The 16,108-nt window shown below is 39.6% G+C and overlaps 1 protein-coding gene across 4 annotated transcripts in view; it reads right to left on the reverse strand.

The window, feature by feature from the left end:
* Positions 1-287: 287 nt before the first annotated feature.
* STRIP2 (striatin interacting protein 2) overlaps positions 288-16,108 on the reverse strand; it is a 38,018-nt gene continuing 22,197 nt past the window's right edge. For 3 of the 4 annotated variants that reach the window (XM_037019458.2, XM_037019457.2, XM_017649612.3), the window contains 5 exons: positions 14,936-15,036; positions 11,589-11,655; positions 5,934-6,038; positions 4,405-4,609; positions 288-2,416 (listed from right to left, as the gene is read on the reverse strand). In XM_037019458.2, coding sequence (XP_036875353.2) covers positions 2,166-2,416; positions 4,405-4,609; positions 5,934-6,038; positions 11,589-11,655; positions 14,936-15,036 — 729 coding nt within the window. In that variant the 3' untranslated portion in view covers positions 288-2,165. Of the gene's footprint in view, positions 2,417-4,404; positions 4,610-5,930; positions 6,039-6,111; positions 6,243-11,588; positions 11,656-14,935; positions 15,037-16,108 lie in introns of those variants that run through there. The other variant, XR_012132138.1, reaches the window with a different exon arrangement.

The following is a 16,108-nucleotide window of genomic DNA, read 5'->3' on the forward strand; positions in this document are numbered from 1 at the left end:
TCACTGCAAAAACAGTATGTCTCAGGTAGGGGCTATTCCATCAGCCAAGAGCCACAAAAGAAGACGTGGAATATAGCTAAATCTGGCAAGTTAGCCTGAGCTGACCAGAGATGCAGCTGATACCCAGACCCATGAATAAGATATAAAGGTCCGTTGTAAGTTAGAATTTTTGCAGGGTAGACTAATACAAAATTTTATATATTCATCTTCTTTAATTGTAGCCTTCCTTTCTATATCTGTCTTTAACATTTTATTGTATTTAAGAACTTAAAGACAAAATTTCTAACTCCAGTTCAATTTCTTTATTAAAGTGCTTCAGTAGATAAACAATAATCAACACAAACTTCACTGAAATATTCACAAATAAAAATCCTCTATCATTCAATGTTCTTTTGTAGTAACAGCAATCACCACTAGAGGTTGGTAAATCTGTATTTATGCCTAACCACACACATGTGTTCTCAGATGGGGACATTCAAACTGGTTACTTTAACACATGGAGCTGGCTGTTAATACCTGAATGCTAGTCCCAATAAGCCAGCAAGAAAAAAAAAAAGTGATTTGAAACTCTTATCGCTTATCCTTGGAGCCTCAGTTTTTTTCTCTGCACTGAGAATTAATCTTCCTTCAGAGAAGATTCATAAAAAAGTATGAAATGTTAAAGCTTAGCATATTTTTTGCACAAAGCATTCATGTGCATATTTTAAAAAATTCTTCATGACCTTTACATAAAAATAAATCCTGCTACCCAAAAGCACAAAGAGGTAAAACTCAAGGTTTATCTAGGGTTTTGGTATAGTTCCTTTGGATATTGTTAGTAACTCTGTTGTGACTTCCAAATGAGAGACTGTGGTTGACAAAGTCCAGAGTAAATAAGCCATTTTGACTAGACCTCCAGGCACAAGTAAAGTGCCCTAGTGCCATGATAAAACAGATTCAGTAGTGTCTATGTTGGGTGGGAAGGCATATAAAGTAAAAAAAACTTGAAAATATAGATGGCATAATTGTGACAACAGAAGAGAAATAAAATGATCTCTGATTGAATCAGAAACTTTCCTAAAAACCTTGTTTCCATTGGGAAGTATGCGGTTCTACTGTAAAAGAGAGGTTTAAAGCGGTTGGTATATCGATCCTTTTATTTCCAGGTAATATGCAATACGTTTAGGAAGAAACAGTATTGCCAAATCTCCACAAGACACTTTGTAACCACTAGCAGTAAAAAAGAAAAAAAAATCATTAATCAACACAAGAGAAGAAGAAAAATGGTAAGCTGAAATGCTCTTGCTGTTCATTCAATTAAAAAATAAATCAATCATGAGTGCAAATGGACATGCCGCCCCAATAAATAAAACCTCCTGTAGTTAACTTGTCATTTCATCCTTGGATGAAAAGGATACTTTTCTACAGTGTACTCAGCCATTTTAAGACTGAAGTAGTTTTGGAAAAACACAAAACATCCTTAAAGGAGGCCTGATTGCTTCATATTGGCTGTGGTAGAGCACTCCACAAGGAAATAATTTTCACATTGAACATATAAGATCTCTTAGAGAATAAAGAAAAAACACTTTACACAATATAACTTTCTATAACATGCAGAATTTAGGTAATAGTAAATCAACATCCTTCACAAAGAAGGTGCAGGTATTCTACAATCATCTTAGAACAAATGAGTTTAGAAAAAGGTGAGCGACAAAATTTCAAATTTAAAATAACAGACTTACTTTCTAAGTTGGTTTTGCCAAACTTTGTAGTCTGAGGAATCCAGAGTGAGCAAGAAGAATATGTTCTTCCTATTTTATGACCTGCACCTTCTTGGAGCCAGCAAAGGCTAGCTTGGTTCTAGGCAAGACTAAAGCAGGGAACAGTCTCATACAAGAGCCTGCCCAAGACTAATCTAACGACTCCAAGGCCAGCTGGGCACCCACCTGACTCCAGAGCAAGTCGGTCAATTTGATGCAACCCAGGATTCCAGTCTTGCCCTCTCTCCAGGCCCAGTGGCCCCAGAATGGGCCTGCAACTACACTCAGTGTACTTGGCCTGGACTAGCTCTCCCTTGGACAAGCTCTCCTACAGCTGGCAATAAAGGCTGAATGGGCAGGGTAGGCAGAGCACCAAATATTGGAGCCAATGCCCATCTATAGGATGCCTCTTTGACAAGAGCTCAGTCAGTAATTCTGGAGCAGCTCCTCCCAACAGATGGGCTGTGAAAACACCTCTCTCTCCAGCCAGAGCTCATACGAATAGTGGAAATCCTCAGGCAGATCCAATCTTTGCCCCAGCACACTCTGCAAGCAGTTATCCACAGGTGAAAATTCAGAGTCCTGGGGTCTGTCATATCGGCGGCTATTAAAAGCCTCAATGTTGGCCCTTAAGGTGCATTCTTCTGCTTGGAAGTCCCATGGCCTGGCATCGATGTCTGTGTTGGGAAGAGAAGAAGAAAAAAAAGTATACAACTCAGGACATTGCTCCTCTTACCACACACACAGTCTATGGGATACCAACAATGGAACTGCTCAGAATTTCCTTTTCTGTAAAGAGCAATGTACAAAGTAAGTATATAAGATGCTGCCACTCCAGTTTTAAAAATACACATATATGTTTGTATCTTCAGAAACAATCTTTGAAAAGGTAGTCTAGTACTGGTAACCAAGATGACCACTGAGAAGGAAATGAGGCCACTGAGGGAAGTAGAGTGCTTTTATTGTATTTCCTTTTCATTATTTCATTTTTTTGTTAGTTACATGTATTATACTTTCTAAAATGGCTACTCAATTCCCTTTATTGAATTCTCCTAGGAGATGGGAATTTCCCATTTGAACAGAATCACCAGTGCTCGAGGAATGGGAAGAGGTGGGAAGAGGTAAAACAGGAGAATCAGAATGGACCAATTATTAAGACTTTACTGAGTCCCAGAGACCTCCTCCAACACATGATAAATCTATGTGTCACTTATGTTAAGATTATGAGGTGAAAGTTTCTATATACATAGAAAACAGATAATCTGCTTTACTTCCACTTATCGCTTTTAGGCACTTATTTCAGGTCTAGAGATACCTATTTCCCTGATTTCTTATGTCCCATACGCAGGGGTTTATCACACAGAGGTGCAGTCTGGGTTTGGGCTCATGAAGGCAGTAACAGCAGAGATGTCATTTATAAGACAAAACATTGTCATATTTTGAAAATTGACAAGAATTTAAATATTTAATTGTACTCTATGTCTTACAGAGAAGCTGCATCCCTGCTTGTTATCTGCCAATCATACACTCCCCTTAGGTCTCTGAGTTCTTTACTGCAGCATCCTCTAACATTCAGGCAGGTCACAAATCCCAGCAAAGACAAATCATTACTCATCTTATTATAAACTCTTAAATATAATTATGCAAATGATGTCAATATAATGAAAAAGGTCTCCAGAATAAATTCTTCCAAACTCTAGTCAATCTATTTAATCTTCGTAGGTCAAGCAGATATTATGTCTCCTGATATGAGGCAATGTACAATTCCCAACATTACCTGGCATATACTACAGCCAAAAAGATTTAAACTGAATTCATCAAACCTTTAGATCTAACTTTCAGTTTACAGATAATACCAGTGTAGAGGAATAGGGTAAATGACACCACAAAGAAGCAAGAAGGCAAATCCAGGTGGATATTCTGTTGGTCAACTGGCTTAGTCCTTCACTTCGTCATTTGTTATGGGGAAAAGAAAAACACTGCTAGATTCAAAACAAATAAAAGGGTATAACAACCAGATGGAATTTGTGGTGCTGGGCTGGATTATGACTTAGAAAAAACAGCTTAAAGAAGAACATTTTGGGGTAACTGGGGAATTCTGAATATGGACTTGATTACTAGATAAAATAGAAACACACTGATATGGGAAGGTGGAGGTAATGTTAACTGAAAAGAAAAGGTTATAAAATAGCATGTACGATTTGTTTTCATTTTAATAAGAGATATATGTATATGTGGAGAAAAGGATCTGGAAGAATATGCAATAAAATACTAACAGTGGCAATCTGTGGGTAGTACAAATATGGCATAAATATGCTAGTAGAGTAAAATGTTTGCTTACTTGTATTTTTTAACTTCTTTGTAATAATAAAAAGTTTTCTTAATTTAAAAAATCTTTCAGAGAAACCTGTCATTTAAAGGAAGGGGGTAATTATTCCTCAATTTAATTGTTTATAGAACGGATTTTCTTAGTTTATGTAGAATAGGGTATATGCTGGAATTTGAGCAGTCTTAAAGTTTGTTATACCAACACCTGCCTATAATCACATATTTTCTCATCTAAAATATGTAATGATTCATAGCAAAAATGTAGTGATAAATGTTTATTTACTTTTGTTTAAACCCCAGGCAACTCCTGGAGGTCAAGAGCTCTGAAAATACTCACCATTCCCATAAGCCCAGTCATCATTCATGCGGTGACGTACTTTCTGGTAAATGGCTGACATGGTTTTCATGTTGCTTTTCCTCCACTGGCGCCCCAGGTACTTGGTCTGTATTTTTAGCAGCTTCAGAACATAAAGTTGCAGCATGGCCTGTTTGACCTTGAGAGCCCTCTTTAAGATTGGAGCAGATTTAAACACCACCAGCATCTTTCCATTTAAAGAGGGGTGGGAGTGAAGAGAGACAGATAAGGACCTAACACCTCTTGGAATTTCCAACTCACAGACAAATTAAGCCAAACCTGTCTAGCCTCAAAATACTTTGTGAGCTTTTGGGAATCTATGTTCCAGGCTCTATTTAAATTTAGTCTCCAAGAACTTAGAAATACTATTCAGTCATAAGAAGAAAACAAATCCTACCATTTGCAACACGATAGAGCTAGAGGGTATTATGCTCAGTGAAATAAGCCAGGCGGAGAAAGACAAGTACCAAATGATTTCACTCATCTGTGGAGTATAACAACAAAGCAAAACTGAAGGAACAAAACAGCAGCAGACTCACAGACTCCAAGAAGGGACTAGCGGTTACGAAAGGGAAAAGGGGTAGGAAGGGTGGGTGGGGAGGGAGAGAGAGAAGGGGATTAAGGGATACTATGATTAGCACACATAGATGAGGAGTTACAGGGAAGGCAGTACAGCACAGAGAAGACAAGTAGTGACTCTATAGCATCTTACTACGCTGATGGACAGTGACTGCAATGGGGTGTCAGGGGGCACTTAATAATATGGGTAAATGTAGTAACCACAATGTTGCTCATGTGCATAAGATTGTATATCGATGATACCTTAATAATAAAAAAAAGAACATAGAGAACCACTTCATTTATATTTCACAATTCAAAGTTTCTAATATTCAAAATGTATGAAAAAAAATTTGTCAGCCTCACGTCACATTTCCACTGTTAACAGTTTTCTGTGTTTCTTCTGGAGATAATTCCATGTACACATATACTACTTTTATTGAAAGAAATGATAGGCAACTACATATCCTGTCACTTTGTTCCATACCTTGCTTTTTATTTAACAATATATCATGAAAATTACTTCATGTAAGCATAGAACTGACTCCTCTTTCTTGGTTATATAATATTCTATTATAATGCTGTGTTATAAATTATTTAACCAATTGGTCCTATCTAATGCACATTTCCAATCTTTCATGATTACAAACAGTGCTGCAATGAAATCTCAGATTTGAATCATTTGGAATGCGTGACTATAATTCAAATGATTATGTTAACTTTCCTACCAGAGCTGCCCTAAGGGAGGGTCCATATTCAGCTCCCTAAAAAGAAATGGACCTGGTGAATAATTATCACATACAGAATAATTGCCCAAAATTAGGAGGTGATAAATCCTGTATAGCACTCAGTGTCTGTCTATAGAGTTCACAAAGCAGGCAGTCCATAAATGTTCACTAAAGATAAAAAAAATCCAGTCAGATGGATTTTTCATGATCTGAAGCCCCACTCACCATGGTTCTGGAATGCTTCCATTTGGTCAGTTTATTGAGCAGCCTCAGAAGATTGATGCAGGAAAAGAGGTTCCTCCAGCAGAACTGGTTGTTGTCTCCAGCTTCCTGTAATAAGGCATGCCCATCAGCACCTCAACACCTTACAAGGCTTTCATTCCCACAGAAGCCCGGAAGTTACCGTTGGTCAGTTTAGGCGAGGTCTCCCATATGAAGAGCTACCTCCTCCCCATCCAGTCCTTAACACACTGAGGCCTCCAAGCATGTAACATCCTTCATCTGTAAACACACAGCTGCCAATCCTGGAAGTCTCTGTATCCAGAGCAAGTACTGGTTAGAAAGATGATACATGAACATAGGAACTTCATTCAAGTTAGCTTTGAGTAGCTTTCTGCTTTAGGATCAGAAAAGAGATGATAGAATTTTACCCTTATATACTTTGGTCTTACATAAGCTATGTCTGTAACTACTAGGAGTTATTCTGGTAGATGTCAAACTATGTTGGATGGATCTGATATTCATTATTGTTGAACTTTTTAAAATCAACCCCTACCCTCCTTTATCAAACCATATTGCAGTAAATTGCTTTATTCTCCAGCATGGAAGAAAAATGGCAGATGGTTAATTCTAACCAGGTGTTTCTCTTATATGTTTCTTGATATCTTATGAGCACCCAACTAGAGATAACAGATGGATGTCAGATTAGAAATAGGTATCTACTCACAGAAACATTTTCTGGGGACAAAAATAAGAGTCCTTATGGATTTTGGAGGCTATAAATATATACTAGTGCCAAAAGCTATATAAATCCATGAGCACACATGGTCGGCAAACCGACATCTTGGAGATTCCTCATGTCAACAATGTGATAGGAGAGTGATAGGAGTAGATGTGTTGAAGTGAGCTGCTGTCTGATGAATGGAAAATTACCCTCTCTTCTCCCAAAATTATTTGAAGCAAGCAAGACAGGTACACATCCAATGTTGAATGAATGTCCAAGATTGTTGAGAGTACTGTATTAAGCTATCCTAAGAAATAAATAAGACTTAGGATCAAAAAGTTCCAAGGAAACTTTTTGGAAGTATTATTTAGAAATAATGTTCTCTTCTTTAGTAAATGTTCGATATTGTGTTTAGAACTGGTCCCAGGAGAACCATTTGTTTCTTTCTCAGGGAAACTTCCATTTTAGTGCATCAGCTACTCTGGCTTGCCCAAAACAGATTGCATTCTATAGACATTACATCTTGTGTGGCTAACAGAGGAGACAGACTTTTGAATGTTTATTTTTTTTAAAACCACGGGAAACAACAAACATATATGGTACAGATTCTTTTATCCTTACTTCTAATGTGGTAGCAGCAATAAAAAAAGCTGCCTTAGCTTCCTTAGCACATCAAAAAATAATATGGGAGTAGAGGCACAGCCTTGTAGAAGATGCACTGGGGTAGGCACTAGGTCACCTGGACTATGGTTATGACTCTTGGCTGTGTGATCTTAGACAAGTCATTTCCCCATTCCCTGTAAGATGCTGAACTAGATAATGTTTAAGATCCTTTTAGCTCTGATCATTCCTTAATCTGTGATTTACTTCAACTTTCTCCAGTTGGTTCAAAAGCAAAAAAGCCAACTGTGGCTGCCTTTCCCTGAGAGCTCAATCTCAAGAGTTCCAGCAAAGATGACCCCGTTCTCTCCTGAAGATAGTCTGACCTGCCCAGGGCCTAGCTCTCCTTTCTTTCTGATAATGCATGCCTGACTACTATAACTAGCCCCACTTCTTGTGTCACCAGATGCTGCCTGGAGCAGACACTGGAAGCACATAGCTGGTTAGTGGCTCTTAGGATAGATGAGCCCAGACTTGTTGTCTCCTCTGCTTGAAGCAAGAGGCACTACATGGAGCCTTGCTCAAGCCCTCTGCCTTGTTCTGACCCAAAAGACAATCACTTCCCAGCAGGCCTTTGGGTCCATGGATGCCTTTTCAGATTTCCCCATCTGAGGTTTTTTTTTTTCTTTTTATGTTTAAGGCAGGTCACCTTCTTTCTCTCTTTCTCTTGGCAGTACCCAGCATATAAGTAATATGTAAACTTCTCTGGGGAGATGTTTTGTGGACAGCAGCACTTGGCCACATTCTCTTGTTCCTGGTACTTTATACTATCCAAAGCAAGACTTTTACTCACTTTCTATCAGGTAAAGTTAAAAAATAAAACATTTGCCCATGTTCCATTCCCACAAATATTTTTTGCATACACCTTGGGTCTAAAGATTCAGTTCACATCCTACCCTTTCAGATCATCTCTAAGGCAATACAAGCATTCTGTTCTCAGAGATCCATCCACAGCCCCACTGAATAAGCAAGCCAAATAAAGACTGAGGATTACACCAATTATGTGGATAATTAACTCAGATGACTGCAGGAAGAACAGTGTTTCTTCCTTTGGTACTGAGGAAATCAGATTGGTTAGAATGTGAGCACTAGAAGAGACTTAGCGATTTGCTCCAATTCTGTCACCCACAGAAGTAAAATCTGAGGCCCGGAGGGGGAAGAGATTTTCCCAAGGTCACTTGATAAGCACCCAACCAGGGCTTGACCCCTCCATCTCCAGTGCTCACTGAATTCTAACATCTTTATTTCTTGTTCATCTTCTGGTTGCACTTCTGGAACCCTAGACACAGCAGATGATTCCTGAGAGAAAATTTGGTTTGATTCCCTGCTTTCTCAGTTTCTTGAAGACCTAATGGTAGAGAAGCTCTTTCTTATGTCCTATTATAATTCTTCAAACAAGCACTAGAGAACAGTTTCCAGGAAAAACAACAGAAAAGTAGTGAGGTTTCCTGCTTTAAAGGGGAGCATCTGATTGGGTTTGGTCAGTCTATGAGCCTTTAAAGAGCTTTAAAGTTTTGTCATATCAAGCCTTTAAAGAAGTGCTGCTAAGTGTTAAATATAATACATTTCAAATCTTCTGAATAACATACTGAAGCCCCTAGTGATGATTATTACTTTCAGATTGAAAACAAGTTCATAAGTGAGAAATCAAAATTATTAACTTGGCTGTTTTAAGAAACTAGGAGAATTTTATAGTCCTGGGAGAGCTGTTGTTCACCTAGTGGTCCAATCTCTCCTTTTATAGATGAAATTCCTACAGCCTACAGGAAACTTGCTCACTGTAGTGTCAAAGCCAGGTCTGTCTGCCTTCTCTATAAACTTCTATTTCTTTGTTCTGAGCTTCAGGTTTTCCATGCCATGTCAGTCCTTTATTTATTTGAACCTATTTGCAAAAACATTTGCTAGGTTTTAGTATTTACTGATTGAAAATTCACAATAGTAGCCATTTCTTGGTATATGATTCTTTTGATTCATTTCCTTATTATGGTTCACATAACTAAAAACGAAGTCATATTTTTAGCTTAGGTTTTTTTTCCCCCAACATCATTATCATCTCTTCCCACAGTAATTTCCTTATGATATGGATTTCTGACAATTAAGTTACTGCCACACCAAGGACCTAGATCCAGACATCATAAAAGAGAATTATGATCCTCAAGTAGAATGATGGGGTATGGAGGAAGGAGAAAAGAAAATTTCAAAATCATTTGAGGAGCTTTTGCAAACTATAGTTGATTGGTGTGTGGATGACAGGTGATGACTTGAATATGTGGGAAATAAGGGTGCTGACTCCTGCACAGTTGAAAACCTGCATAATTTTGACTCCCAGAAACTTAACTACTAATAGCCTACTGTTGACCAGAATCCTTATTGATAACATGAAGAGTTGATTAACACATATTTTCTATGTTATGTGTTATATACTGCATTCTTACAATAATCTAGAAAAAAGATGCTTTTTCAAATTGTAAGTCCCTCCAAATTTTTCCAATATATTTATTGAAAAAAATCCACATATAATTGGACCTGCACAGTTCAAGCCTGTGTTGTTCAAGGGTCAACGGTAGTTAGATCTGGTACTTACATCGTAAGTTCAAGCAAAAACAAAACAGAACAAAAAGACTATAGTTACCACTATATATGGAACCACTAGGTGCCACTGTTGCTTCACAGAAAACCTAGCATGAATTGTTTTTATTAATAGACACTTTCACCCATTTTTGGGTAAAAATAAAGTCTTCTCAGAGGCATAACAATTATTTCAATAATTTAACTCTCATATCCCAAAAGTTCAGTCAGAAGAGAAATAAAAGTATAATTCCCATCAATTCCTACACATAGGATTGATACAAGAGAACACATTGTGTCAAGAAATAGATTCAGGCCATTCAAGCTGACTTTATGCCTTGAAATGTCCTACTAATAATAGAATTTTAGTGCTGTATATACCAATATTTCTGTGAGAAAGTACAGTCCTTATCCCAACTCTGAATGGCAGGAATCCATGTCTCCACCCTGGCTCTGCTATTTGCAACTGCAAGGTTTTGGCCATTAACTTCTCCATCTATAAAACACTGATACCAACCTCATACAGTTGTTTTAAAGACTGAATAACATCATGTACATAAACAGGGTTAAACAACTTACTGCCTCTCTCTGCAGGAGTAAGAGGCTCCCAGCTTCTTTGGCTGCTGAGACTACATCTAAGTAAGGCAGGGAATCTGTCCTGGTGCTAAATAGGGTGCTAGACTTGGTGTCTGAGGATTTGGGTCTTTCTCTAATTCAGGATCTATCATCTAGGGGAAATGGACAAGTCACTTCATCCACTGGGCCCTCAGGTTTCTCATCTTTGAAATAGGGGGTTGGACAAAATGGTCTCAGGCCTCCACCAGTCAAGAATGCTATGGTTCTATATAACCTGTACCAGACAGTATCATTCTGTTTTTGAATAATGTACTTTTCTGATCCAACACTTTACAGGTATTAAAGTTGGACACAAAGGGCTGTAGCACACATGGGTGCCATCATCCAACCATTCAGTGTTTATTGAGCTCCTTCCCTGTACCAAACATAATGCTAGACTCCAGGGACACAGAAATGAAAATGATACCATCTCTTCCTTCAGGTAGTTTTTAGTTCAACAGGAAAACAGATATAGATAAACTGCAATGCAACAGGATGAGGGTATGGACGGAGGTCTATCTAAGGAGCTATGGTAATACATGATGAGGTAGACACTTGATCTTCATTATGCTACTGATCAGTCAGTTTCAGAATAACTCTGAGGGCCTTTTCTGATTTGCCTAGGGCTGTTTCCAGGATGAGGAACTTTCTGGGTCATCTTCTGTGGCTATTACTGACTTTTGCCTCAGAGCAATAATCTAGGCAAGTTATTTTCTGAAGTATACACTCCTGGGTTTTATAACCTATATGAAAATGAAAAGTGAATAGCCTGTAGCACAGCAGAAAGAAGACAGATAATTGGACTCGACCAGAAGCACCTCTCCTGCCATTTAGCACAGATGTTCACATTCAGTTTCAGTTCCATTAGCTTTCTGAATTTCCTCTCCTCCTTAATATTTTCCACTGACCCTTTTTTTCTTCTCTGGAAAATGCTATGCTCAGCTTTTCCAAATCTTTCTCAACTGGGTCAACAGCTCTAGACCCCTACTGTATCGGCACTCTAGCCAATATAGGGATGCAGAAGAAATGGAAGAGCAAATACCAGCCTCTGCCACCCGGCAATTTCAAAGGCTACCAAATCCCAATCTGCTTACCAGACTCTCTGTAGTAAGCTCCGGCAAATCCTGGATGGTACAGCAAGGGTAATCCAGGACTGAGATGCTGCCAGATGCAGAGATAAGGACAGGCTTTAGGTAAATGGTAATGGCAGGAAACAGCTTTATCTGAAAGGGCATGAGTTCTTTCTCTCCAGCAGACCCCTCCATGTATTTCCCAACTGTATCTGAAAGGGCATGAGTTCTTTCTCCCCAGCAGGCCCCATGTATTTCCCAAATTGCTTAAAGGGACCTCAGCTGAAACTGAAAGTTCTGGTACAAGGCAACTCCAGCTCTGGTCTTCTCGCCTCAGTCATGAAGGGAGCCAACAGTTCTTTCCAGCCGGCCCCCATCTGGCAGATGCAAAAAGGGCAGGAGAGCCTCTGTACAGCCACCTTTCTCCTTCTGTCTTTAAAGCCGTGTGTAACCTGTGTGCATTTGTTTCTGCATTAAGTATATGCTTGTGTATAGGAGTGAATATAATGTACTCCCAGAAATGCTGCCCAAACTTATCCCATTTAATAATAATCTGTGGATGTGAGGATGAAGCGAAGACCTCTCCCATGTCTCTTACAGGTGTTTCTGAAAGCCAGGAGCTCTGGGGAATAATCACAGAAGCCACTCCTGAAGGAAGCTTGAGACAGCTTCTTGCAGCAGGACCAATCTAGTAGCTCAAGAGAGGTAATAGCACCTGCCCCCAAAGCTACAGTGGGGGACTGCAAAGGAGCTGGGGGCTCTGTGCTGATCCCAGGAAAACAGTCAGGAGTCAGTAGGGGAATAAGGCACCATGTGATGACACGGACAAAGCACTCAAAATAACAATTCTCTTTCTTTCCTCTTCTCCCTTCTTCATTGGTACAGTGCAGAATTTAAATTAATCTCTATTGCTTCTTCTGGTTCTGACATTCCATGAGGTTTTAAACGCCAATCTATCTGAACTAGCACAGTTGGAGATGGACATAAGATGCTGGCAAAGGAGGGACTATGAATAGGAGTATGGGGTTCCTTGGACCTATCTCTACATTTCAAAAGTCAAAGCTTCTACGCAAGCAAAAGACAACCACTTATTTGGCTAAAAGTGTTCACCTCTGTCCAAGAAACCCACAAAGATAACCTAGGGGAACCAGGGTAGGAGAGGTGAGGGCAATGGATCTACCTATAACGTTGCTCATCATCTTAATTCACTCGGTTGCAGAAACAAATGCACACAGGTTACACACGGCTTTAAACACTCATTCTCTGAGTGTTGCCAGTTCTGTACTGCTTCATTAGAATAAACATTTTTGCTGACTTATCCACTTACCTACCCACCTCCCACTGACAAAGCCCCATGGCAACGTAGGTGCTGGCGACCAGAAAATGGGGATTGGAAATCAAAGATGTACTTGTTCCAATCTCAGTGAACTGAATTTTAGCCTAGGGGCATAACATAAAGTTACAAGTTCCTAGAATATTTAGATTGTAAAGGCCATAAGGAAAAATGTTCAGTAATGAGCTGTGGGTGCTCCAAGTTTTCAGGGATCATGCAATAATAAGGCTTATAGGTGATGCCCAAGAAGAGTCATCTTTTTCAGGCCAACCTTAGCAAGCAGTGTAGTGTGGTACTACTACTCTTCCAATTACAAATCAAACCCTGTGGACACCTATTGGATTGTCTGCCCCTCCCCTTGAAGACCCATGGGTGCAGGGGGGCATGCAGTTTTTGTCCCCTACGCCCCCAGCCACAGTTTATTAATCCAGGGGTGGACCTCTAACCCTGGGACTGTGGAGCAGGGACTGAGAGCCAATGCAATCTGTGAAGTGGCACTGGGACGTGTTTGGTTCATGCGGGCATATTTCACCAAACAGCCTAGGAAGCAGACAGAACTATTTGTCAGTGAAAGAAGACACAGGAGTGGAGGTAGAGAGGCTTGGCGTCCATAGATGGGGGTGAGGGATTCTTGGGCTCCCTACACTACACACCAACCCTGAGACATTGAGTTGCATCCCTGGTCTCAGTTCCTCAAGATGATATTCCCCATCCTGCATGACGCAGGACCAGCTGGTTTCAGTTACTTATAACTAAGAAGGTTGACTGATACACAAAAGTGCCTTTATGAAGTTGTAGCCTTTACCCAGCCTGACCTATACTTCCATTTTCCCTGGGAACCCAACTAGTATGTCTTAAGTGCTATTTTTTAAGGGAGTCAGTGCACAGGTCTCTGTAGTTAGGAAAAAAAACATCCTTCACTTCCCCCAAATGGGAAAAGTCTTTAAAGTATTCTGTGTACGTTTACCTTAACTAATGTTTATAAGAGCTCTACGATATAGTCAAAGGAGGTAATAGTCTTATTTCAGAGGTGAAAATACTGTGGCTCAGTGAAACAATGGGTCTTACTTGAGATTACACAGCTAGAAAATGGCAGGGGGCAGGCAGGTCAGGAATCCAGGCCTCATGACTTCAGGTTCCATGTGTGTATGTGTATTTTAAACTACATATAAGTAGGCTGCCTTTCTGTGGTGGAATTTCAGGCAGTACTGACAGACTGGTGAGGCATTGACTCCTAGCCCCTCTCCAGTCACCCAGTAATCAGAGCAGCCTTCTTGCTTCTACTTCAGACCTGGTCTCTGGTAAAGCACTAAACTCCATGGTGAACTCAGGTTAACATGCTTCCAGTTCTTGTAGAAGCAGCAAAGTAAGAAAAAAGTACCTATTCTGTAACCCAAGTCCCCAATTGGCTGAAAGGGAAAATTGTTTTAATTTATGTTTTGATTCTACCTCCGCTGCTTACTTAAGGGAACTCACTAGAATGTTAACCTTGAGCAAGTCAATTAACCTCTGCATTTGTTCCCTAATTAGTGAAGTGAGAATAAAATTTGTATAAAATCTCTTAGCATCACATCCTAAAGGATGTGAAAATACCATATTTTTTAAAACAACAAATTGATCTAAAGGTCTATTATTTACCTTCAGTTACAAATTCTGTATAGCCCTTTACAGTTTATAATGTAGTGTAATTAATTCAATTTATGATTTATACTAAGATCAGGGTTGGCCAAACAGGCTGTTTCACAAAAAATCACCTTATAGATCCTTCTGCCATAGGGCTGAAATTTCATTGTTGCAGTTTCATTTCTTTGAGGCATGACATTTTTAGTTTTCATAACTATTAAAATACAAATACCTCTGTGAAGAGGCCAAACCATACAACCCTCAGCGATACTTCAAGGAAATTAAATTTAACATTGACAGCTCTAAGATAGAAGGGACCAGGGACACCAGGAGAACTGAAAGGCTCAGGGACAATGTAACTTTCTCAACCCATCCCAAAATAGGTCTTTGAAATAAACCTGTCTGGAGTCCATACCTGTTTTTGGAAGTGATGTAGGACAAGATATTTTGATTGAAGAACTTCAGGATCAAAGGAATGCAGTTGGCAAATACCAAATGTTGTGATACATATTCAAACTGAATTGAAAGATCAAAGCAGAAAAGGCTGCTCATTTGGGGAAGAAGGTATGTGTGAAAAAAAGAGAAACAAGTACAGATCTAATATCTACTCCTAAGAATATTCACTGTCCACTTGTATTATCATTCTTTCTATCTGGAAGTGGGGAGAATTATCTTCAGCCAGCCCATTCCGCAAGGAGGAGGACAATCTGCCGTGTGTATGTTTCAAGCACTGACCAAAAACACAAAACACAAACAAGCCAGAAAGAAAATCCTATTCCAGATAAATAGAAAGAATTACTGTGAGATTTTTCCTAAGCTCAACAGGAAAGGAAGGCTCCCTGAGGGAACTGTCTTCCATACCAAACCTCTGGCTCACAGTGTTTCAACTGAGACCTATACAGCAGAACAGGTGCAGCCTACTCCCAGCAGCTGCTGCTCCACTCCGGCAGGGTGGGGAGGGCGCACAATAACCAAGTGAGCCACTGCAGCATTCAGTGGGAGTCTATCTGATTCACTGTATTAGCCCCCATACTTAGAGTATCAGAATTTTAATGAATAGATTGATAAGAGCCCTTCAGTGAACAGATATTACACTGAGAATAAATTCAAGATCTCTTTGATGGGCTAAACACCAGAACATAGGGGCTTCATTTCACTCTCTTGAATCTGCATGGGTTTTGTTCCAGAAAGACTTGGTGTCATGCAGTTGTATCACCTGGATTTTACCCATGATACACTGAGAAATACCTGACACAATCTGTCTCCAGATCCAGAACCTAGTCCTCTGGGACAGTGCAGAAACTGGGTTGAAAAAGCAGGAAAGTATGATGTTTTAAATCCCTTAGCTCTTCCTGATCACTAAGAAGTAGCTATGGCAGCAAATTAAGCTGCCTTCTGACTCTGGGTATGTGGTTGGGGGGGGGGAGTCAGTTTGTGCTGCCCATTTCTCTCTTCTGCTCAAATATTTTCTCCCTGGCAACTGACCTAGGGTATTTTCCAAAGCCCCAGATGGATGAGCCAATACATCCCTATTACCCAGTTTGAGATGAATCTATAGTCTCGTCAGGATATACTGATAATGACACAC

The sequence above is a fragment of the Manis javanica genome, chromosome 6, assembly GCF_040802235.1.
Source record: "Manis javanica isolate MJ-LG chromosome 6, MJ_LKY, whole genome shotgun sequence".
Lineage (NCBI taxonomy): Eukaryota > Metazoa > Chordata > Mammalia > Pholidota > Manidae > Manis > Manis javanica.